The following is a 25,469-nucleotide window of genomic DNA, read 5'->3' as shown; positions in this document are numbered from 1 at the left end:
ACGCTGATGCACCTCATTGGTCTAAGAAATCTATTACCCCCCTCAACTTGAAAAAGGACACTTGAGCACACTTGGCCACACTTGAGAAAACCCTTCTCCCATCCCTTGGTGGTTCCCCTCTCACACATGCGAGCACCCCTTCCCCCTTCTTAAGAGTTCTTCCCTTACCTTGCATGGCCACCCACTAGCCCCTACCTTACCTAGTGTGGCACCCTCTTAAGCCCATCCCTTGACCTACCTAGTCTTTCCCAAGCTGAAGCCATGCCAGAGTGCGGCCCAAACCCTAGCCCAAAAGTAGCATTCTTAAGTCAAAGCTTTACCGAAATCCAAATCCCAGAAGCAGCCTTCCTTAGCAAAAGTCCTGTCGAAATCCAAATCCCGGAAGTAACCTTCCCTAGTCAAAGCTCTATTGAAATCCAAATCCCAGAAGTAGCCTTCCCTAACTATGAGGCTAGCGGCTGGAGATCTCTTCCCTTTTTGGGGGAAAAAGACTTTATGCATTAGACACCCTCTCTCCTCTCTTTCTCTTTCTTAGGGATGGGCGCATAATGTGTGCGTACCTCCTAGCCCCACACCACTGTACCGTCGCTTAGAGATATGTGGAGGCCTATTTCGTAGGAGTGTAAAAGTCGTCATTGAGACGGGTATTTGATGATAGTCCAATACGGGGGATTGGGATCATACAAAAAGGTTTGGAGTCGCCACCTAGGATTATGGGCCTAGGACTCGAGGGTGGGCCCAATTCTTGAGAAAAGGGCCCAGAAGTTGGTATGGTCCAGAGATTTAGGGTACATGTCAGGTTATAGAGTTGGGAAGGTGTTAGGCACCCAATCTACCCAGTTCAACCGGTCTTCCTACTAGATGCTTAAGAACAAATATTTTTCATAATTAATTCCTATTCCCCATGCATGGCTAATTTATCACACATTTATACATTGACTGAATTTAAATAATTATGTACATTAAAACAAGGTTAATATAAAGTCTACATTATGCTAATTTGGGTGAGAAATTATACATGAGCTTGACCCCTATTTCGGGTCAAGAGGGGTGGACCCCCTGATTAGTGTTGGTGTGAGCTTTCTTATGGATTCTCCCAGCTCAAGGGAAGATGGTCTTGACCTCCAACTTCCTTTTTTGAGAGATGCTGACTCTGGTAATATTCAGATAGAGTTTCGGATAGGGACGGTTACTTTTGGATTTAGATTGGGATGTCAATTCGGTAGAGTTTCTACTAGCGATGGGCTACTTCTGGATTTTGGCTGAGGTGGCACTCTGACAGAGCTTTTGCTGGGGATAGCCTATAGGAGGGATAGGCTGAGGTGGCACTCCGACAGAGCTTCCATTGGGGATAAGTATAAGAGAGCTAGGCTAAGGTAGCTCTCTCGTAAAACTTCTGTTAGGAATAGTCTATGGGAGGGTTTGACGAAACTCAAATGATTAAGGAACTTCGAAAGCCCAAAGAACACTTCAAATCTATGAAGATCGCTTCGAAGACTTAAAAACCTCAAAGGGGGTGGTGGAACTGAGGCAAATTTTCTTCTACACAAAATGCTCACTCAAAAATTCAGATGATTGAAGAACTTCGAAGGCCCGAAGAACACTTTGAGGATTTAAAGAACACTTCAAATCTTATGAAGATCTCTCCGAAGACTTGAAGAACCTCAAGAGGGGACGGGAGAGAGGGCAGAGCTTCTCTATAAGGGATGCTCACTAGGAGGCTTCAGTGTGAAAAACCAAAGGGAGGGGGATATTTATAGAGTTTTTGGACAAATGGGGGGAAAAGAAGGATTTCCTTGGCCAATAGGGTTAAAAAGTGAATTTTCTTAGCCAATAGGGTAACAAAGTGAATTTTAGGCCAATAGGGTGAAGGATAATTTTCTTTGGCCAATGAGATACAAAGATGCTTTTTTTAGATCAATGAGGTGAAAAGATGCTTTTTTGGGCCAATAGGATGGAAGGGGTAATTTTTTTTGCCAATGGAGAAAAAATATGTTTTTTTGGCCAACAGTGTGAAAAGATACTTTTTTGGGCCAATGGGAGGTCACAGTGTAGGGTATGCTAACGGGGCAATGTGAAGTACACAAGCAGGTGAAGAGGAAATCCCCTCACAAATTCGATCATCGAAATGAGGATTTCAGTCACCGACGGGGGCACTGGGCACCTGGCGGGGGGCACTGAGGATCTGATGGGGTTATAGGGGATCTAACGGGGGTGTCGGGAATTTAGTGGGGGCACCGGGCACCTGGTGGGGGCGTTGAGCACCTGGTGGGGGTGCCAGACTGCTGGCGGGGGAGCCAGGTAGTTGGCATAGGCACAGGGATCTGGCAGGGGTGCCAGGCATCTGACGGAGGCACCAGGCACTTGGCGGGGGAACTGAGTTACTAGCAGGTGCACACGAGAATGTGTAAGGCTGGGGCTAGTGCACGCCGAGCACACAAGGTTGGGCAAGTCTGATGCACGTAAATGCACGTAAGGTTATGGGGTGATGGCTTGCATGGGCGGGGTTTGGATGCTTATGGTAAAGTGTGAGTGCTTGCATAGGCAGGGTTTAGGTGCTCATGGAAAGGTGTGGGTGCTTGCATGGGAGGGGTTTGGGTGCTCATGGCAAGGTATGGGTGCTCAAGGTGTAACTTCTGGGAATGATTGCGGGAGATCCGATGGTCTGATTTTAATGCACCATATATCATTGGAATTATGATTCTGAGTATTATCCATCCTTATGGTCACTTTGGTCGGATTCCTTCATATATGAGAAGACATAATTAGACCATTCTTTTCTTTCGTAGGGGATTTCTGGGAATTTTGGGTGAGTATGGAATGTTTCTGCTTTGGGTTACCTCAGTCAATTATTATCTCTGTTGATTAGAAGTGAGAGGTCACGTCCAAGATCTGTAAGTCATCATAGCTAGGAGAGGGTGAAAAAATTGGGTGTCTACAGAATGTCCCTCTTTGGCCGAGGTCTGTGCCAATAGTCGAAGGGCAAAGAAAAGAACGACCATATTTTGTCACCTAGAGCATAGACTTGTAGACACCCAATTTTGTCACCCCCCTTTAGCTTTGATGAAATGTGGATCTTAGACGCGACTTCTGACTTTCGACTTTTGATCAATAGAGATGATGATTGACCCAAATAATGCAAAAACATTCCCCACCTATCTAAAAACCTTGAAAACCCCCGTGCGAGAGGGAAGAGAGTTCAAATTTTGACTTTTTATATACGAATGAATCCAATCAATGTGACCATATAGATGGATAGTGCTCAGAAATATGATTTCGATGATATATGGCACGTCAAAATTGAACCGTCGGATCTCCTGCAATCATCCCCAAAAAATTACGTTTTCCCATACGTATGCCACGCACACTGGCGAGCCTGCTGGAAACCTAGAAAAAATTCCCTACTTACCCAAATACCCCAAATTCATCCCCTACCAGAAAACCCTGGAAACCCCTGTGAGCGAGAGAAGAGGGTCCAGTTTTGACTTTTATATACGAAGGAATCCGATCAATGTGACAGTATATGGCATGTCAAAATTGGACCGTCGGATCTCCCGTAATTGTCGTCAAAAAATTTTATCTTCACACGTGCACTATGCATAGGCCAGCCCGCACACATAATGCTCGTGCCCCCGCCTACTGTAGCCCATACTGGCTGCTGTCAGCATCCCTACCTAATGCAGCCCGTGCCTGCTACTGCCCAACCCATGCACGGCTGCAAGCCAGCTCGTGCATTATGCCCGCCCATGCTACCTGCCCCGCGTGCCATGTGCCACACACCCTTGCACATTGCCCGCACACCCTGTACACATTGCCTGCCCTCCTGTGCAATCGTACCAACCATACCTCATATACTTTAACCTAACCTTGTGTGCCGTCATTGGTGCCTGAGATTTACGTTCCACTGGCTTGGCGGGTGAAGAAATTTCCTCTTCACCCATTTTCATGTATGCACTACTCCACTGGCATACCCTACACCGCAACCACCTATCAGTCTAAAAACCCACTTTTACCCCCATTGGCTAAAATTTCTCTTTCCTCCCATTTGTCCAAAAACCCCTTTTGCCCACTAGTTAAAAAGACCTCTTCACCCACTTTAGTCCAAAACCCCCTTTTGTTTAGTGGTTAAAAAAATTCTCTCTCCTCCCTTTGGGCCCGAAAATACTATAAATACCCTCCTCCTTTAGAAAAAGGACACCAAAAATCACAACCCCACTTAGGAAGTGAAGCTCTACCCTCTCTCCTCCTCCTCCCCTCCCCCTTTGAGTTTCTTCGGGTCTTCGGAGCGATCTTCGTCAAGATCCGTAATTTTTTTTTGATAGTCAAAGTGTTCGTCGGCAGGATCTTAAAGATCTTCAATCCAAGTTTGTAGTTCAATCCATTTTTTCAAAAAAAAAAACATGTTTTTGAGTGTTCTTGATCTTTACCAAAAGTAGAAATCCCTCCCCCCTTGAGGTTTTTCGAGTCTACGAAGAGATCTTTGTTAAGATCTGGAGTTCTGCTCAGATCTTCAAAGTGTTCTTTGGGGCTTTGAGGATCTTCAATCCATTTTTAGGTCAATCCATTTTTTTTTCAAAAATAGCCATTCCCAATCGAAGCTCTGTCCAAGTGCCCTTGAAATCTTTTGAGAATTAGCCATTCCCAGCCTAAGCTCTATCCGAGTACCATTAGAATATTTTTAAAAATAGCCATTCCCAGTGGAAGCTCTATCCGAGTGCTCTTAGAATCTTTTCAGAAATAGCCATTCTTAGCGAAAGCTCTGTCGGAGTGCCACCTCATCCTAGCCCTCCCCTAGTCTATCCGCAGTGGAAGCTCTGCAGGAGTGCCACCTCAGCCTAACCATCCCATAGCCTATCCCTAGCAGAAGCTCTGTCAGAGTGTCACCTCATTCGAAGCCTAAAAATAACCTTCACTAGCCGAAGCTTTGTACGAATCCAAATCCAGAAATAACCTTCCCCAACCGAAGCTCTACCCACATGTAAATCCAAAAGAAATCATTCCTAGCCAGAACTCTGGCCGAATATCATCACAATCAAAATCTCTTTAGAAAGGAAGTTGGAGGTCAAGACCATCTTCCCCTGAGCCACAAGAATCTGAAAGATAGTTTGAGATGGTACTAATTAGGGGCCCACCCCTCTTGACCCAAAACAGGGATTAAGTTCAAGTACAGTTTCTCAACCGAATTGTCATCATGTAGACTTTATATAGACCTTGTTTTAGTATACATACTCGTTTAAATTCGTCAATGTATATATGTGTGATAACTTAGCCATGCATGTGGAATAAGAATAATTGTGAAAATTTTTGTTCTTAAGCATCTAGTAGGAAGACTGGTTAAATGGGGCAGATTAGGTGCCTAACACCTTCCCAATTCTGTAACCTGTCACTTACTTTAAATATCTGGACCAAACCAACTTTCAGGCCCTTTTCTCCAGAATTGGGCCCACCCCCGGGTCCTATACCCATAATCCTAGGTGGTGACTCCAAACCCTTTTACTTGATCCCGATCCCTGTATTAGACCATTATAAAACCCTCGTCTAGAATGACAAACTTTACACTCTTGCGATATAGGCCTCCATGTATCTCCTAGCGATAATACGATGGTGTGGGGCCTGCAAGCGAAGCACATCATGACACAACCCCTCCCTCATGAAAAGAGAAGAGAGAGGAGAGAGGAAGGAATGGCGACTCGTGGAGCCATCGATTCTCCGATCGCTACCCTTACAGTGGCAACTGCACTAGGGAAAGGCATCAGGGTTCTGATACTAGATGCTACCTTTAAATGCAAGAACATTTTCCACCACATTTGTTTGAAAACATGATTAGCTAACCCCATATTTGTATTTGTATTTGCTAACTGCATCATGCATCGTACTCGAAGTGAAATCATTTGGTTAGAGACTCCCTATCATGCCTGCACCCTCGGGGAGGTCAGCGCATGTTATGGAGAGTACTCTAAGAGCAAATGATACTTGCTTCCTGTACAAGGGTGTGGGGTATTGTTAAACGATAAAGATATTCATAACTGTGTCAGAACCCTCGGGGAGGTCCGTGCACTTTATGAATTTTTGAGATTGAATAATGGTATTCTCGTATTACACATTTGCACACAATCACTCACGATTCCACCACCCCGTGGCCAGTTGCTTAACTTAGTGTGTAGTCACGAGTAATGGGCAAGGAAGTCACCCCCTTGATCTCGTACCTACAGGCATATCAAAAGGATCATGTACCTTGGGTATATAGATCCTATCAAGGAAGACTTGTCGGTCCTATTGCATCTACTGCATACTCAGCATCATGTAGAAAATAGATGGAGAAGCTAAGAGTGCCACAAGCTAACTACAAACTTGTTTGCGGTATTGAAAAGGAATGTTCCTACATTATATTCTCGTTATAAAGAATTGCTTTCCTAAGTGGTTTCGTATAGAAGGTGTCCCTCCTCCTTAAGAAAAATATCCAAATACATGACTCAGGGGCAACCCTATTAGAGTCACGTAAAGTCCCGAGAGGCCTCGAGAAAATCAGGAGGAAGGACACCTAGTGGGAAAAAGAACAAGGAAAGCATGACTTTATTACATGGAATGTCTTAGGGGAATATTTTTGACAAGCCATTTGTATGAATCTCCCGTTTATGACATTGAGTGGACTGGGGGTGTCAAACCCTATCCACTCCCTATCATTAAGCAGACAAACTTTGGATGGATCATTGATTGTTAATCTAGTGAATGTATGAACAAGGGTTGGGAATTCAAGAATCCTAAAATAAACCACTTTTGGTTCAGGAAAACTCCACACCTCAAGTATTCTCTGCGGTTCCTTTGGAAACATCAGGGTAATCGATTAACTCGCCTAGGTCTTGTATCACCTCCATCATCTCCTCAAGAGTGTCTACCGCCAAGTGATTGCGACCAAGTAGTATGGATCTACCTAACTCTAAATCACCCGAATAGACATGGGTCCATCCTGTGGAGACCTTATAGACAGAAATGGCTGAAGTCAAGAGAGGGATAGCTCAGATATTGCATGCACTTCAGAACCCTCCTAGAGCTTATCCCAGGACTGAGCTGGCACCAGCTATAGGAGATTTGGAACATAATGGAGCTACAAGTTATCGTAAAAATTCTTCCTAAGTTGACTCAGGAGAACCAGAGCAAGTCAGGCCAATCGGCCAGAGAGGAGCTTCACCTACCCATCCAAATGGTCAACGGGGAGCTTATTTCAGGGTCCCTCCTCCCAGGGTAGTGATTAAAGATGAGGAAGAGGAGTTTACCACACATGTGGAATGGAGCCTCCAGAGACGGAGAAAAAAAAAGAAACTCAGAGAAAAATTAGAGAAGTTGGAGAATATGATTCGAGTAGGAAAAGGCTCGAAAAGTTAAATAGTGGATTCTAATGAAATGAGTTTCTTTTCTGGGGCAAGGATTCCCGAGAAATTCAAGTGGCAGACTGATAGGTTTGACTGGTCAGGGGACCTTAAGGCTCATCTCAAAGTCTTCCTCAGCATGGCTAAGTGATGGCAACTTGTAGATAACCAGATGGGGCAAGCCTTCATGTTAACTCTATTAGGGCTAGCACTAAGGTGGCTCACCCAATTGGAGTCATCCCAAACTCAGAATTGGACAACAGTGGTGAAAGCCTTCACCAAATAATACTCATACAACACCAAAGTGGATGTGAAGCGTTAGGAGCTTGAGACATTAAGACAGTAGCCTAGAGAAGGATTCACCCCCTTCTTGATGAGGTCTAGGGATAAGGTCGCCAAGATGGCAAATCGGCCTTCAGAAGCAGAGCAAGTAAAGATGTTGATAGAGAACTTGTCAAAGCCTTATTATGATGTTCTCTACTATCAACATTTACAAACTTTTGATGCCCTAATAGTGACCGACACACGTGTGGAAAATAGAATCCTAAGGGAAGCTCAGTATCAAGGATCCTCCCAAGATGCAGGGAAGAACACCCGAGTCAATGTGGAAAGGGTTCAGAAACTAATGTAGTGAGTGCAGTTCAGCAGTCAGTCTCACCAGCCACTTCTTCACAGCCATTTGTAATATAAGCAGATGCACCCTCTCAGAAGGCTCCTCATCAAAGAAGGTAATTTTCTGATTTGGAATGCCTATGACACTAGTGTATGAGAAATTAAAGTAACAATGATTATTAGGGACAGTGGCTCTAAGAGTGATCAGTAACCCTCCTCCAACTTGGTATAGGGATTATGAATATTGTGCTTACCACACCCAGAAGGGGCACAACACTGAAAGGTATTTGGGTTTACAACATACAATTCAGGAGTTAGTAGACAATGGAACCATTGAGGTCAAAGTGAAGCAACCTCCCAATGTCAATACCAATCTACTCCCTGATCATGTGAACAATCTAGATGACGAAGCCACAGAGAGTGATCCCACTCAACTCATTGTACCTAGAGCTCGGAAGAATCACATGAATGCCCGCACTTTTAAGAAAATCATAAATCAAAGGGCCAGAGCCATAAGGACCCCCAAAAGAAGAGAATCATCAGAAGAAGAATCAGAAGATCAGACTCCCTCCATTCATCCTTCATCATCAATAGAAGAATCCACCGTACCATATTACCTACCTCCACCATACCTCCCACCTCCACCATACCTCCCACCTCCACCATATTACTAGCCTCTGCCATATCATCAACCTTCCCCCTACCATCAAGGAAAACGAGTTTCCTCATCCTATCACCCCCTTCATATTCTACTTCTCACATTACATCATCTTCATACCATCCCACTTCGTATCTCTCATCACCCTCATACAAATCTCATTCTTAAGGTTCGGTATCTAACCCAAAAAGATAGATGGACGGGCACGATTGGAAGGATATGCTTGCACTACCAGACTCCCCAAAAATGACTTCATCAATAGGGTCAGTGAATGCATTAGGGGAAGACCAAGAGGGTGATCCCACTTCTCTAATTCAGTCCACTATATTGTCAGAGGATAATCCAGAAGTAATCAAAGAGATTACAGATGATCTTTTTAGAGCAGTAAGCGCATTGACCATAGGGGAATAGATCAAAGAGCACACCTGCCTAATCCACATAGGGAGTGACACAGAGGATGATGAATCAAGTCTGGTCCAACTTCGAGCCAGTGAAGTCAAGTCTAACCCTAGGGAAATCTTTTGGTTGATACACTCTGAATACTACGAGCGTTTAGATGCAGGAGAATTTGATGGTCAAGGAGAATCTGATGGAGAACCAAGTGAGGGGGAAATCAGTGAAGAAAAGGATGATGACGATGATGATGAGGACGAGAATGAGGATGAGAATGATGGAGATGACTCTGATTCTCTAGAGAATGATAAGTATCCAAATTGGGATGACTACCAAGGGCCTTGGTACAATGATAATGATGATGAGTTGGAATACTACTCACTAGATCACTAGACATGTTTCTCAGTCTATGCTATCGGTGGTGATGACCTAATAGTTGATCCGATATGGTATTCATTCTTCCCTCTACATAGGAAGAGATGATTCTACATCAGATTTAGAAAATGAGGAGGAATCTGGAAAGCCAACACAAGATGGACGAATGGGACTCCACATTAGAAATGGAAGAAAAGCTATGTGACGAGTACTCGAGCACATTCAGGATGCAGGAAAGAGTGGAAGAAATTGACAACATACTGGGTGAAGTAACTATCGGTGATCATTACTATCATGGGAAGTTGGATGATCTAAAGGAAATAGGGCCAGACGACACATTTATAGAGGCAGTAAACCCTACAATCCAATAGCTTTCTAATATATTTAAAAAGTTATGAGCCAGAGCTATGGATATTTGTAGAGGACCTCGACTTCCCACCCCAAGCAGGGAGAGAGAATCAGAAGAAGAGGATGATCCCATGGCAGGGATAATCACTATAACAAATAGTGATGATGAAGATTGTTATCTCACAGAAATTATTGTGAAGAAACCTGTCAACATGATGGAAATTAGAAGTGGAAGAGACTATAAGGGCAAGGCTCTAGCAGTGGAACAGTCAGGGACTAGTGAGGCCCAAACCAGCAGCTCGAAGGAGCCTGAGATTCCGGTCCTAGCTCAACTCAAGAAGTATCAGGCTAATATCTTAATTTGGGGACTATTGATGATCTCCCCCACACACCATGAAGCAGTTTAAAAGTCTCTCACCAATGTATAGGTGTCGATCGAGATAAATCTGTCACATCTTACACATATAGTAGGGGCAACCTATACGGTACAATCCTTGATATTCTCAGATTTAGAGCTCCCCAAAGGGATCCAGCAAAATCGAGCTCTCCACATCACAGTAGAATACCTTGACAAGGTGGTTTCCCAAGTTTTTATTGACAATGGTTTACTTGGAATGTGCTACCTTTGAGATCAGTGAAGAGTATTGGCATCAACCTAGAAGAATTGAGGCCAACTACCCAAACCATACGAACATATGATAATACCAAGAGAAAGATCCTTAGCATCCTGACCCTTGCCATAAAGATTGGCCCAATGAAGTTTGATATTGATTTCCAAGTCATTGATATACCGGCAGCTTTTATCATACTCTTGGGAAGGCCTTGGTTGCATCATGCGAAGGTAGTGTCCTCTAGTCTCCATAAAAAAATGAAGTTCATTCATGAAGGAAAGGTGATCACAGTAGGCGGAGATCCCGAGGTGGTTAATACCTTAGCCAATATTGAAAGTGGAGAAGAACAAGACCAGGAAGTTCAACTAAGTGGTTTTGAATTAGATACAACTTGTGCAACCATTGCCAAAGAAGTTCCAAAGGAGGAAATCCCGGCTAACTATGGAGCCATCTGGAGTCTGCCAGTAAATCAGATGATGAAGAATATGCAATATTTTCTTTGCATGGGATCAGGGAAATATCATCAAGGAGTTCCAAAATAGCCTAGTTTGGCAGTGAACAAAGGAAAGAATGGTCTCAGATACACTCCTCTGACCACCAAGGGCCAGAAAGTACTGAGGATGACTAGATCTCCATCTCTTACTACCCTACTCTCAATGGGTACTTAAAAAAAGGAGAGGATTTCCCTTTCTGCAGTAATGTGAAGCCATGGTTTGATGAAACCGCCGTATAAATGCAACCAGGATTTAAAGTATTTTTCCAATACGAGTTTTACTGGGTGACTCATGAAATGGAACAATAAAAAATGCTAGTCAAAAAAAGTGATCAAGACAGTTGCATCACCGGGATAGCAGAAATTGCACTGATTGAAGATGGGTTTTGCTCTGGCAACCCCACAACATCGATCCAATTCAAGGAATTGCCAAGTCCCTAAATGCTCTAAAAGAGGGAATAGGAAAAGAAGATGAGACTCATTTGGAGTCAGCAGCTTCCCATAGATCTAAAAAGACACATCTGCTCCCTCCTACAAGAACCAACAACCCGAGAGCTACATGAGCTCAAGCCTCGTCCTTTCAGAGGAAGAAGTGAGCATGCAAAGCAAAAGAGAGCACAAAGAATGATGGTTTGCATGTACTATGCCCGAATCAACTGCAACGGAAAGATCCGTGAAGGTGGTCAAAGATGTGACCAAGACACCGGGATGGCATCCCTCAACAAGTTGGAAAAATGGACTTTATAGAAAGAGGATTGAGCAGTCTCCACCAATTCTCACCTCTCAAAAAGTTGGGCTTCTGAGAACACAAGGTTGATCAACTCGTATTTTTGAAGAAGCAGACACCTATCTGGAAAAACCATTGCACCATTGAAGAAGTAGCAACAACTTTCTCAGAAGAAAAAGGCCCTTTGCCTCACCTCCTCATCCATCAAGCCGTCGAACCCCTTCTGAACTAGATAAGCATTGGAGAAAACTTCAAGTTTACTCATGCTATTAAGTCAACCAGATTGAATACCCCTGGCAAAAGCATCAAGCCAGTTATCAAGTCTGTAGTCGAGTTTGTTGTTTATGATTTCGTGTCGGCCTCCCCTCTCAAGGAGAGTCTAGAGTCTTTGTATGCCGAGTCTGTTACTCCTTTCATGAATGAAATTTTTGATTCTGAGTATGACTTGCCTCCTTTTTTTGATGATGATCTTAATAAATATCAAGAATCAATAAAACAATGCAAACCAAAGAAAGCCCAACCCATCCATAAGGATACTCAGGTTATTAATCTAGGAACTGACCAATGCCTTCGAGAGGTAAAAATTGGCATTACCCTTGATGCTGAAGAAGCGAAAATAGATGATTATTCTCCTCAAGGATTTTACCGAGGTCTTTGCTTGATCTTATAAGGATATGCCTGGTATCAACTCCAACATCGTGCAGCATCGATTGCCAACTTACCTAGTGGCAAAACCGATAAAACAGAAGCTCTAAAGAATGCGGCCAGAGTTGAGTGAAAAGATTAAAGAAGAGGTTGTGAAGCAGTAGAATGCAGGGTTTCTGCAAGTGGTGAAACACCCCCAATGGTTGGCCAACATAGTACCAGTACCAAAGAAAGATGGCAAGGTACGAATGTGCATGGACTTTCGAGATCTTAACAAAGTAAGCCCTCAAGATGACTTCCCATTACCTCACATTGATGTATTGGTGGATAACATGGCAAGGCATGCTTTGTTATCATTTATGGATTTCTTAGGATACAACCAAATAAGCATGCACCCAGAAGATCGTGAGAAGGCAGCCTTCACCACTCCATGGGGAACCTATTGTTACAAGGTGATGCCTTTTGGACTAAAGAATGTCGGGGCAACTTATCAGAGAGTAGCTACGGCCATATTACATGACATGATGAACAAAGATATGGAAGTCTATGTGGACGACATGATAGTAAAGTTAAAAGATTGGTAGGGGCATAGTCTCGTGCTAAAGCAATTCTTTGAAAGAATCAAGAAGTATCAGCTAAAGTTGAATCCTCAAAAGTGTGTATTTGGGGCAACAGCAGGAAAGCTGTTAGGTTTTTTAGTGAGTGAAAGAGGCATTGAGGTCGACCCTATCAAGATCAAGGCAATTCAGGAAATGCCCACACCTCAGACTGAGAAGCAAATACGAGGATTTTTGGGTCACATCCAGTATATCAGCAGATTCATAACTCAATTGACTACAATCTGTGAACCAATTTTTAAGCTGCTGAAGAAGGATTAGCCCACAGAATGGAATGACCAATGCCAACAAGCTTTTGAAAAAATTAAGGAATACCTCAGGAATCCACCAGTATTGACACAATCGGTAGGAGGTGAACCACTTCTCTTGTACTTATCCATGGGAGAATATTCCATGGACTCTTTGCTAGCACAAAAAGAGAAGAAAGAAGGGGCAAAGCATGCCATATACTACCTTAGTAAGAAGTTCCTTGAATATGAGACACGGTATACATCTTTGGAAAGAACTTGTGCAATATTGATTTAGGCAACAAAAAGGTTATGACACTACATGGTTTCCTATCCGATGTACTTAATCTCAAGGATGGATCCCATCAAATACCTCTTTGAGAAACCAGCCCTAGCAGGAAGGATGGCCTGTTGATTGCTTTTACTATCAGAGTTTGAAATCACCTATGTTACTCAGAAATCTATCAAGGGGCAGGCCATAGCCGATCATTTTGCTGCCCACCCCACAAAAGATGGAAGATCCTTGGATGATGCCTTTCCTGATGAAGAAATCACAGCAATAGAGGAAGAAGACAACTAATGACTGGTAGTTATTCTTTGATGGAGTAGCCAATCAAAAGGGGTGTGGTGCTGGAATATTGCTTGTCACTCCTGATGGCCTTTATTTACTTTCATCATTTTGCCTTGATTTCCCCTGTACCAATAATATTGCCGAATATGAAGCTTGTGCTTTGGGGCTCAAAACTACTTTGACTATTGGAGTGAAAAGGATCAAGGTTTATGGCGGTTCATCCATCATCATCTACCAGACAAAGGGAAAGTGGAAAACTAGAGATGAAAAGTTGAAGCCATATCAAGAACATCTGGAAGAGGTGGTTAAACACTTTGAGAAGATCTTGTTCGAATACTTCAAGAGAGATAATAATATATTTGTTGATGCCCTTTCAACTTTGGCCTCTATGGTCGGATGCAACCCTATGGCTAGAGGCAAACCATTCTTAGTAGAACAAAGAAGCAGACCTATCTATCAGAATTCGGTGAACTCTCTCACTATGGATGGTCGATCTTGGTTCGTTCACATAGCGGATTTCATCAGGGAAAGGAAGTACCTAGTTAAAGCAACTGACAGAGAAAAAAAATTCTAAGGAGATATGCCACCCAGTTTATTCATTAAGAGGATTTGTTATATAAGAGATCCTATGACGGAATACAGTTATTGTGTTTGGACGATGAGCAAGCCGCACCATCATGGAGGAAATTCGTCAAGTCTTTGTGGACCCCACATGAATGCTAAGATGTTATCTAAGAAGATCCACTGGCTGGGATATTACTAGAATACAATGGAAGCAGATTGTGTGGACTTTGTCTAGAAATGCTACAAATGTTAGATATTTGTTAACATTATACATATCCCACCAACAGAGTTGCATTCGCTCAGTTCAACTTGGCTATTCTCCACTTGGGGCATCGATGTCATTGGAAAGATCAACCCCAAAGCATCCAATGGCCATGGGTCCATCTTGGTAGCCATTGATTATTTCACCAAGCGGGTAGAAGCTCAGCCATATGCGGTCCTCACATCTACTAAGGTAGCCAAATTCATTCAAGAAAATATCATTTTTCGATATGGAGTACTGTAAGAATTGATATCAGATCAGGGATCCCATTTCTGAGGCAAGACAGACAAAATCTGCACAAAGTTTAGTATCAGAAGGCATCACTCTACCACTAACAGGCCACAAACCAATGGAGTAGTGGAAGTAGCCAACAAAAACATCAAAGTCATCCTGTAGAAAATGGCAGAAACACACAAGGATTGGGTTGATAAGTTACCTCTTACCTTATGGGCATATCGAACTTCTATATGATCCTCGACGGAGGCAACTCCTTTCTCTTTGGTATATAGGGTTGAGGCGATTCTACCCGTGAAAATCCTGGTACTATCCCTAAGAGTGCTTCTTGATAGTCAGCTACCTGAATGAGAGTGGGTGAAGGCCAGACATAACAAGCTCAATTTTCTCAATGAAAGGCAAATGAAAGCCATAGATAATCTGAAAAATTATCAAATGAGGATGGCCAGGGCCTTCAACAAAAATGTGAAGCCCCACCACATAGATGTAGGTGAACTTATTCTTCGAGAACAAAGAGCCCCAATTCATGACCCAAGAGGAAAATTCTAGCCCAACTAGAGTGGCCCTTTCACTGTCAAAGAGATTTTACCAAGCAAATCTGTGAAACTTATAAACCACAATGGCGAAGAAATATCCGGACTAGTCAACATGGATCAACTCAAGAAATATTATGTCTAAAAGGTGAATAGCCTGAACTACATCAGACCTGATTCCTTTCGAGGGATACATAGGCAATATGACATGTGCAAGTGCGGTCTCAACCATCTCAAAGCAATAAATTGGTTCCTAAATTAATAATCAAGGTATCTTAAAAGATCATCATAGTTTATGTCCCCAAAGAATTGCCATTTGGCATACAAGGCCATTAGGTATTTGTCATTCGTCTATTAGTTCGTTAATTCTTATCTAGGATTCTATCCCCTAAGAATCGCCATTTGGCATGCAAGGCCATTAGGTATCTATCATTCACCTATGGTCCGTCAAAATCTTATCCAAGATTCCATCTCCTAAAAGAAAATTGCCACCCGGCACTAGTTTATCAAGGTCAGTTTATTCTCCATCCTTGATTAGTCAAAAAAAAAAAAAAAAAGAGAGCTTGATGCAACAGTGGTAAAGGCTTGTTTGAGTCATTAGCTAATGAGTAATGCTTTGATAATTCATCATATCTCTTTTGTTTGTGATGGTTTCAAGAAAATTCGTGAGCCCGTTAGATGAGACGTTAAGGAAATGTACCTTGGACATGAACATGAGGGCGCCAAGATTACTGGAATCCATAAATGTGCCATTTCTCAATCAGATCGGGTGTGTGAAATTACATCACCAATTACTCCAGCAGGTGCCTTAACACTGGGATGCCATTCTGCATGTATTTTGATTTGGATTAGTAAAGATCTGCTCAACTCTCGAAGAATTTTGAGTTTGTATGTTATCTCCACCCAAAGGTAGGTTATTCCAACCACCTTTGAAGAAAGATTATTCAGAAGAAATTCAGGACTTCTTCGGATGGAAAGAAGAGGAAATGAAGCAATTCGTTAGGTATAGGAAGATTGACATTCAGAAGGTGGCCCAGATCTTTGTCTAATATCTACCAATGGGAGGAATCCATCAACAGAGATCACATGACGCTTATTTTCTTTGCATGATAACTTGCTATGTTCTGCAAACTCTCGGGGGTGGGGCATCGCCCGTTCTGATTGAGGTGGCATAAAAGTTAAAGAAAGGAGGTGACATCATCCCTACAGTCCTTGCAGAGACATTTAAAGGACTTGATGACATGAACCATGGCCATAGATTCGGACTAGATCATTATCAAAGGAGTCTTCCTATTTTTCAGATTTGGCTCCTTGAAAAGTTAAAGTTAACCAAGCCATTAAAAGTAGGCCCACTTGGAGCTCTTTGCTACCTGGATAAGAGGGAAGTTCTGAAATTGAACCTCATCACTAACTAGGAAAGGTACCTGCAAGAAAGGACTGTGCAAGATATTGTGTGGAGGTGCCCAGGGAGACCATAAGAAGATTTTTTGATGAAGACCCTTGGCTACAATTACGTCAGGTTAATGGGATTGACTCACACATCCTTTTAATTGCCTACGTACATTGGCCAACAGTATGGGCTCGAGGTGATAGACCCAGAAGAGTTAGTGAGCTTTCACCCACCTCAAGAGTTGTCTCCCCACCTTATTACTTACCTATCCTGTCTATGGTAGGAAAATTGTTCTCCTTTCCATGTAATTCACTTGGTAATAGAATGAGAAAGTATTTGGATTTTTGTGTTATGCTGATTATTCTAATTATGACTTGAGTTGTGGAATTGATTATGCTTATACATTGCAAACCACAAACAAAAATAAAAAGAAAAGGATCTCTTTGTGTCAAAGATAGATTTCCACTTATAAGATGCCAAAATAAAAGGGGGAGGGAAAAAGAAAAGGAAAATATATACTAGTGTTTACACTTGCAATAACTACAAGAACAGGTCCCTAAGGAGTTAAGTCATCATCTGAACCATACTCTGAGTCACCCCCATAAAGTACCAGGGAACCCACAGATGCTAGTCCAGTCTGCATCCTACTATGCAATTTCTTGCTCATAGGAACTAACTTGGCTCTCCAAAGCGACAATCCTTCCATCCTAAAGAATATAGGAAAGGATCAAGAAGAAGAATAATGAAAGAAGAAGAGTAAAAGGAAAAAAAAAAAGGAAAGTGGATGCAGCCTGTAATGCATCCTCCTAATCTCAGAATAGACCTTCGGAGACATCTGAGAAAGAGCATATCAGCCAAGGAAGTCAAAATTCAATTGAAGGATGATCAGATACTCACATAGTCATAAGGAATGGGCAGCCCAAGGGAAGTATCTACATCAATGCTCCGCTTCAAAAGATGAGGGAGGCTAGAGTTGGCCACGTTGGGATGGCACCAAGCAGGAAAGCCACAGAAGGGGATGTTGGCTACTCTGAGAGATCCACTAGCACTAGTAGAGGGTCCAGTTTGTGAAGGATCAATAGCACTGACGTGAAACTGAATAGTAGAAGGGTCTACATGTCGTGTTCTCCCTTGAAAGAACATCAGTCAAGATCAAAACAAAAAGAAGTTGAAGCATGAAGGAAATACTAAAGAAAGGGCAACATATCACTGGACCATTAGGACCAAGAGGGGTACATACTATCTCTACCTCCAGGAAGGCTCCATAGTCTCTATCCCAGTTGAGAAATGATTCATCCCATAGTCCATCGGCCAAACTCTCAATCTCGTCTTTAAGGATGATCTCTGGGTAATGCATGGTGGGTGGGGGAAGATAGGGAGAGAGACGTGACTGGAAATCAGACCATTAGGGCATGACTCTCTCTCCCAGGTACCAAACATGGCCCCATATGCCTCGGAATAGGACCTAGTTCTCAGATAAGTATCTGGCCACAACAATTTCATCAGAGTCTAGAGATATAAGAGACTGGAACGACCTCCAAGTGACCTACAAATCTAAGGAAAAGTAAGTACAGCACAGGACAAAAGGAAGTTTAGTGTCAAATATAGCATACCTCAGTAAGACCATTCAGAAGAGAATAAGCAGTGGTCCCTAGAGGATGGCGTCGGGCCCTAAGCACTTGATTCTCTCCCCACCTTGTAGCTATGGGGAAGGAAAATGCCTGAGGATCCCTCAGTTTGGGAGCTGTAATCTCTAGGTACTCAAAGCATCAAAGCTGTTTAAAAGGATCAAAGGAAGTGCAATCCAAATGAATGAAAGGAAATAGGTACATGGATAAAAATAACCTGAAGGATGTAGCCCCGCTCCCTTGAGACCTCGGTCTCCATATGACAACAGGTCTAAGGTCCGTAAGAGGTATGCATAGGCGGCCCCACCCCAATCCCAACAATCTACCGCCTGAAGATCCTGGAAGAAGAACAATAGGCGAATGTCTACTCCCCCTCGGAGGTCACTGAAAAGACACTGACCTATAGCAGGAAACAAGAAAGAACGGGCCACCTGGGCCATATTGCCAGGGTTTACCCATAGGCTGGTTCTCCACCAACGTGCACTGATATCTCTAAGGTGGATATGTGTCTAATTAGCCACAATGGTAATACCTGTCAAGTCCTCAAACTCCTTGGCTGTCGGAGTCTCAGAAAGGGTCATGGATCTACCCCCAAATGGAATGCCCATCAAGGCATAGAAGCACAGAGTCGTGATGGTAATCGCACCAACAGGAAGATGAATGAGTGAGTACTCGGCCACTACCGCTCCATCAAGTCCCCTACCAGTGCTAAATTGAATTTCTGGGTCTCTATAAAAGCTAATCGTTTCGAGCAAGAGGAGTCGACCATCCTATACCATGACCGAACAATGTTTGGGTGGCCATACAAAGCCAAGGTAGGTGGTTCCCTCCCTTCATGCTAATGGAAATAAAGAATATATATATAATACAAAAAAAACAATAAAGAAAAAAAAACAACATAAAAAAAAATATTATCAAAATAAAAGATGAATTAAATGTAAAGACTTACCCAAGAACCCCATGCCGAGTTACAGATATGATTCTGAGTGTTGTGGAGAGTCTATCTGGAGTACCAATCGGCCTGGCCCTCATGCCTTTGAGAAGAATTACTGCAACCCTCTAGCTAGATTTTTCCACTAGTCTTTCTCTTTCTTTTTCCAGCCATATTTTCCAAAATCACAAAAAAACCCAAAGAAGTTTTCAATTTGCACAAAAGCCCAAAAAAATGTCAAATCTCCAAATGACTCCTTCCTCAAGAACGTTGAAGATCTTCACGAGAAAGACAAAGAATTTCAAGGAAAATCTGAAGATCTTTGAAAAAAATTTGAAGAAACTTGGAAAGATGCAAAATGGTTTGGATCTTCAAGAAGATTTCAAAAACCTGAACTCACTCACTCACAAATCGTTCCCCACTCAGAAAAGTTAGAATGAGGAATAAACAAGGGGGGACCATTTTATGGGAATTTTTTTTTTTTTTAGATTCCGAATCAAGGCTCAAAGTTCAAAGTTCAAATTCAAGATTCTATTTCAAAGGTCAAAATTCAAGATACCAATTCAAAAGTCTAAAAGATCACAAATCCAAAGAAGAATCAAAGAATCAAAGGTAAAGAAAAAAAAATAAGAATCAATTATTAATGTCTTTTACAGGGTTGAAAGAGCAGCGAATTTCTTTCCTATAATTGACAGCACCAGATAGGCCAGCCCGGTTCGAAAGAACCCGCCTAGAAGACCAGATAGCTCTGCCCGGTTTGAAAGAACCCTCCTAGAGACCAAATCCCCTGAACTGGCACATGTAAAGCTAGGTCAAAATGAAGAGAGAGAGTGGTTGAAGGGAGTGTACTTACCTCCGGCAACGATTCCGGCAACTAGGCGACAGTCAGCACCAAGGTAATCCTTCTTCCTTCTTCTTCCTTTATCTCATCTTTCTCTCATCCCTTACGTTGGACACAAGATAAATGAGGAATTCATTCCTCATTTCTTACTTAAGTGTTAATTTTTTTGGACCTCAGGGTCTGTTTGGTTGGACCTTAATCGAACCGATCAGGTTATTATAACTTTCAGGGCCCGAGAACCCGACCACTTAGGTCCGAAATGCATTCACGTCACAAGAAAAATGTGGGGGATGATTTAGGATCATCCGATACTGTTTACGGCATGAGTGGCGGGACCCACAGGCATCGACACCTTAACAGTAGCCTATTAGGCTCATCGAAAACAGCCCACCGGATTCAGGCCCAATGGATCTAGTGGCTTATTTATGATTTTCAAGATAGCTTACTATCTTGATTGCTTGCTGTCCAATAGCTGGTCTTGCACGAGTGACTGCCCTCGGCTATGCTCAGGGTCTTTCGGTAAATCTGGTATGTGTCGGGATTCATATTTGAGGAGTCATGTCACTTACCGTCTGGGATCAGAAGGTACGAATCCTCCCATTTAGACTGGCACATGATGCATGAATACTTGGGGTCATCTCTCCCCCTTCGACAATGGGCGGCCGCGAGCTAAAACCAGGCCGTGCTTCTGATCTCCAGTCTGAGACCTATCACAACATTTCAAATTAGATTGAGTCAGGACACGGGTGTAACATATATAGACTCCTTCTCCTCTATAATGAAAGAAGTCCAAAACAAGATTCCTCTCTGTTAATGTTTTGGAAACATTACTGTGGGTAAAAGCGCTCTCTGCCAGTTCTGTTTACTCAGTGTTCTGCAGACAAACAACCTTTGTTTTTGCCAAGAAACACTCTGTTTTCTACCTTTCATACACAGTACCAATACTAAGTATTTCCTTCGTTCCTCCCTATTGCAATCACTTATTGGAGTTGCACCTTAAGGGCCCGTTTGGTATCGTTCTAAAAAAACGTTTCTGGAGTTTTTTCGTTCCATCTATTGGAACGAAAAAACGGAATCTTCTGTTTGGTGCACTTATGGTCCGTTTCTGTTTTTTTGGAACAAAAAGTGAAAAAAAATTGAAAAAACGAGATTGGACGGAACTCCAAAATGGAGTTCCATCTTCCCAGTTTCGTTCCATTTTACAAAAAAAAAAAAAAAAATTTCCCGATAAAAATCTGAAATTTTGAAACACTATTTTTTCGTTTAAAAACTGCGTTTTGACATAGAAACTGAAATTTTCGTTTTTGACACGAAACAACGTTTCTGGAACAGAAATGATACCAAACGGGCCCTAAGTGATTGAAGAGTTGCTTTATCTTGGAGGTGAGGATATGTGGTCAACCCGGTTGCGTACAAATACAGGGTGTTCAAATACCTTAAGGAGAGTATTTCAATACGACTCAACTCTACATATTTTGGAGGTCTTCTGTTTACATTTTTGCATCTTTAGTTTAATCTGTAAGTGATACTCTCCTTCTTTATTTAATAACATTTATCAAGTGTTTGTCAAAGTCTTATACCTAGGCACTGTTTGATAACGTTTCTGCTGTTTTGTGTCTAGAAATAGTAGAAACAACTTTTCACATTTCTAGAAATAAAAACGGATTTTTTTGTATTTGATAAACCTGTTTTTTTGAAACATTTTTTGTAGACATAATGCCACTATAAAATCTAATAGTATCATCTGATGCCCAAAAGGGAGAGAAGGTTCGGTTGCCTCTTTTTAGGTTTAAATAGTTGAGAGATTTATTGGGCACAACAACCATTTTTTTTTCTCTCAAATTTGTTTCTAGAAACGACGAAACAAGTCCTACTTGTTTTGTCAAAGTTGTTTCTAGAATTGTAAATAGATATAAATTTTGATTTATGTTTCTAGAAACAGGTGAAATGGAACAACTTTATTAAATGCTTTTTAGGTTGTTTCTCCGTTTCTGGGAACAAGAAAATACAGAAATGGAAAAAATGGAATGTTGTCAAACGGTGCCCTATTGTCTAAATTCTGTTTCTTATAACCCCTCATCCTTAAATTCCTTACAAAGATTATAGAGGGAAATGAAAATCCAAGTAAAATTTCTTACTCTTGTTGGGAAGTTGCTTGGAAAGAATGCCCTTCTTGAAAAATCTTCAAAGGTGTTATTCTTTGGTGAAAGTGTGCTAAGCTGAAGAACCTAGTGGCTACTTAGAGATAGTGATCTCTTTTGAAGATGTTTCACAAGAAATGATTTAAGCGTCTGAAATTAAAGAAATCGGAGGGTTTTGTGGTTTATAGGGATCAAACCATTAAGGAATTGGAAAGCCTTTTAATTGTGAGATCTCCACTAAATTGGGTACTGAGCTCTTCAGCTAGACTTAGTGATTTGTGAGCTTTGGAGTTTAAGGGAACTATAATTATCGTAGTAATAAGAAAGAGGTAACAAATCCTTGAATCTGTTGAGCCCCTCTGGTATGCTATCTTCGTTCGAATAGAAGAAAGGAAGGAGGGAGAAGGAGGAGAAGAAGAAGAAGAGGGGGAAACATAGACCTAGGGTTGGTTTTGGTTGAGGATGAACCAACTTTTATAAAATCCAGATTTCTGAACCGAAGAAGGTACCGTCTCCCAACAGAATGACGATATGATTGTCCATGTGTCACCGTCCACGTGTTGGCATTGTAGATGTTCTCAGCAGGCCAAGATTGCTCCCCGTAGAGGATTTCGATCCTAGTTTTAGGCGATAGGGGTGTCCTTTCACAGTATCTTGAAACTAATGGCTGTGTTTGGGCGTGGGGAATATGTATGAATAGCATTTTTTCTCCCATAATTAATTTATGGTAGAGAGTTCCTTAAAATGCAATGTGATCTGCACAAGCGTGAGTCCAATGGGAGCATTAGTAGAAGTCTCAATAGGGACGGGATTTTCCCCTTTCATAAGAGTGAGGTGATCAATTCGCCTCCACTACTTCTAAATATAAGGGGTACACTATTTTTTAGGCTTCCTTTTCCCCTAATTTATAGATACATGGCGTAGGCTCTGTTTGGTTTGATTTCTACTTGTATTTATTTGACTTATTTCTATTTTTACAAGTGTTTGGTATAATTTATAGCACTTATTTCTATTTATAATAAATTAAAATAAATCACAAATCACAAATTACTCTCAAGCTATTTATGATTTGTGGCAACAAATCATTTATGTTGATTTTTGCATTACCTTAAATGAGCATGTGTACTACACTATTCAAAATCAAGGATAAATAGGTAACTTCAGTATGTTTTTATACTTTTCCAATAAAAAACCTCAAATTCTATCATCTCTCTCGCTTGAAGCTCAAAGTTGAAGGTGAAACTCGAAACCTATTTTTTCATTATATAATTTATTTTATAAATAGTAACCAAAAGAATTCTATTTGTGGTCTGTAATTTATTCTTACAAGTAATTTCTAAAAAATAATTAATAAATACAAATAGAAATCATATGAAAGAGAGCTTTAATATATAGGCATAGATAATACGCAAACGGGTAGCGTAATTTCTCTAATTTATTTATGATTTATGAAGCCACGGACTAAACTTGCTCCGAAACTCCTGATGACCCATGTGCAAGCCGGCTTTCGCTTTACGTGTTCTAGAAGACTAGAACTTCATTTTACTGAGTTCAATGAGAAATTGCCCATCGTTACAATTTTTCTTTTTTCTGAAGGTCGTAACCTCTTTGTCTGAACTCTGAACCTCAGAATGAACCCTAACTTTTAGGTTTATGTTTAGATTAAGTAATTCATCTAAATAGTTGTTGTGCAAGAATGGCTCCAACTTCTAACATTGAGATCCATCCTCATAGTTCCCAAATTTCGAACCAGATCTAAAGGAATTGGAAGTTCTTTCTGTAATCCTTCCCGTGCTTTCCCTTGGATCTTTCGTCCATGGCGAAAGAATTCAATGTCCCGCCCGTGGTTTTCCCATCCGGCGGAAACCCCAGCACCGGTCCGCAACAGCGCCGAGTTCCTACTGTGCCGTTTCAGCCACCACGCCCTGCAAACCCTAATCTTCCCTTCATGTCCTTCGATGTTGGATCTGCCGCGGCATCGACGTCCTTCTCTACTCCTGCCTTTGGCGGAAATGGGGTGGGGATTGGTTCGGGCTTTGAGGACGAGCTCCCTTTATTGGAAGAACTCGGGATCAACACTCGTCAAATCTGGAGAAAGACTGTCTCGATCTTTAACCCCCTTAGAGTAAATGCCAATCTTCACGAGGATGCAGACTTATCAGGTCCGTTTCTCTTCCTCATGGCTTTCGGCCTCTTTCAATTGCTTGCTGGAAAGATCCATTTCGGGATTATTTTGGGTTGGGTTACGGTTGCCGCACTTTTCCTCTACGTTGTATTCAACATGTTGGCGGGTCGCAATGGGAATTTGGATCTGTATCGTTGTTTGAGCCTCCTTGGCTACTGTATGCTGCCAATGGTGATCTTCTCGGTATTTTCCTTGTTTGTTCCGCAAGGAGGAGTGGTTATTTTTGCGATGGGAGCAGTTTTTGTGCTATGGTCAACGAGGGTTTGTACACGGCTTCTGGTTGAGCTCGCTTCTTGCGGGGATGAGCATCGGGGTTTGATAGCTTATGCTTGTTGTTTGATTTACATGTTGTTTTCGCTTCTTGTGATATTCTGAAAGTAACAGTTGCAAAGTTTTCATTGGGAGATTTCCATTTATTTTGGGTTGTAGTTTGTTTGTAGTTCTTATTGTAATTCTGTTTTGTTCACTTTGTAAAGCCTACCTGATTTGAGGTCTCCTATTGAATGCGAACTGTTCATCAGTTAGATATCTTGGGTGGCTTGGCAGCTTTTTGTTTTCTTGTTTCTGTTGTCAAATTTGAAAAGTCATTTACAGTATGAAATTACTGGTTTCCATGAGAAGACTGTATTGTAAGCAAGGTCATCTTTTCTGCAAGTTTCTGTTTCCACATTTAAGTTTGATGTTTGTGACAGTGGCTACATGAAATGATATGTCACCGATAGAGGTGAAATATTCCTGTTGGTCAATTCCTCTTTCCGACTATAGCTCAAATTTAAACAAAACAGTCACCGTAGAGGTGAAATATTCCTGTTGGTCAATTCCTCTTTCAGACTATAGCTCAAATTTAAACAAAACAATACTTATGTATAGGGAAACATTGTTTTGCAGTTCGTGTTATTTATACACTATGCCATTTTCTTGTTTAGCATGGATGAGTATGGCATCCAGGAGTATGGCTACAAAGGGTATATATTGAAGGAAGAAGGTAACCTCGACTGACAGTTTAGTAGGGTGTTTGACTTGTGGATATGCTTTGGTTATATCATTCTGACCATTAGATACCTGGGAAATTCCCTTTACCACGTGCGAAATTTAGTAGACAATCTCAACAAAGTG

At 41.8% G+C, this 25,469-nt stretch overlaps 1 protein-coding gene across 1 annotated transcript; it reads left to right on the top strand.

The window, feature by feature from the left end:
* The first annotated feature begins 23,641 nt into the window (after positions 1–23,641).
* LOC122064306 (protein YIPF5 homolog) lies at positions 23,642–24,881 on the top strand. The gene has a single exon (XM_042628014.1). The coding sequence runs from the start codon at positions 23,985–23,987 to the stop codon at positions 24,726–24,728; it is 744 nt and encodes a 247-aa protein (XP_042483948.1). The 5' UTR covers positions 23,642–23,984; the 3' UTR covers positions 24,729–24,881.
* The last annotated feature ends 588 nt before the right edge of the window (positions 24,882–25,469 follow it).

The sequence above is a fragment of the Macadamia integrifolia genome, unplaced genomic scaffold (assembly GCF_013358625.1).
Source record: "Macadamia integrifolia cultivar HAES 741 unplaced genomic scaffold, SCU_Mint_v3 scaffold1605, whole genome shotgun sequence".
NCBI classification, from domain to species: Eukaryota; Viridiplantae; Streptophyta; class Magnoliopsida; order Proteales; family Proteaceae; genus Macadamia; species Macadamia integrifolia.
Note: the sequence above shows the minus strand (reverse complement) of the source record. Positions and strands in the feature narration are given on the sequence as shown.

Bases quoted from the DNA above. Each gene is read 5' to 3' on its own strand.
- LOC122064306 (XM_042628014.1), top strand. From the start codon at position 23,985: ATGGCGAAAGAATTCAATGTCCCGCCCGTGGTTTTCCCATCCGGCGGA.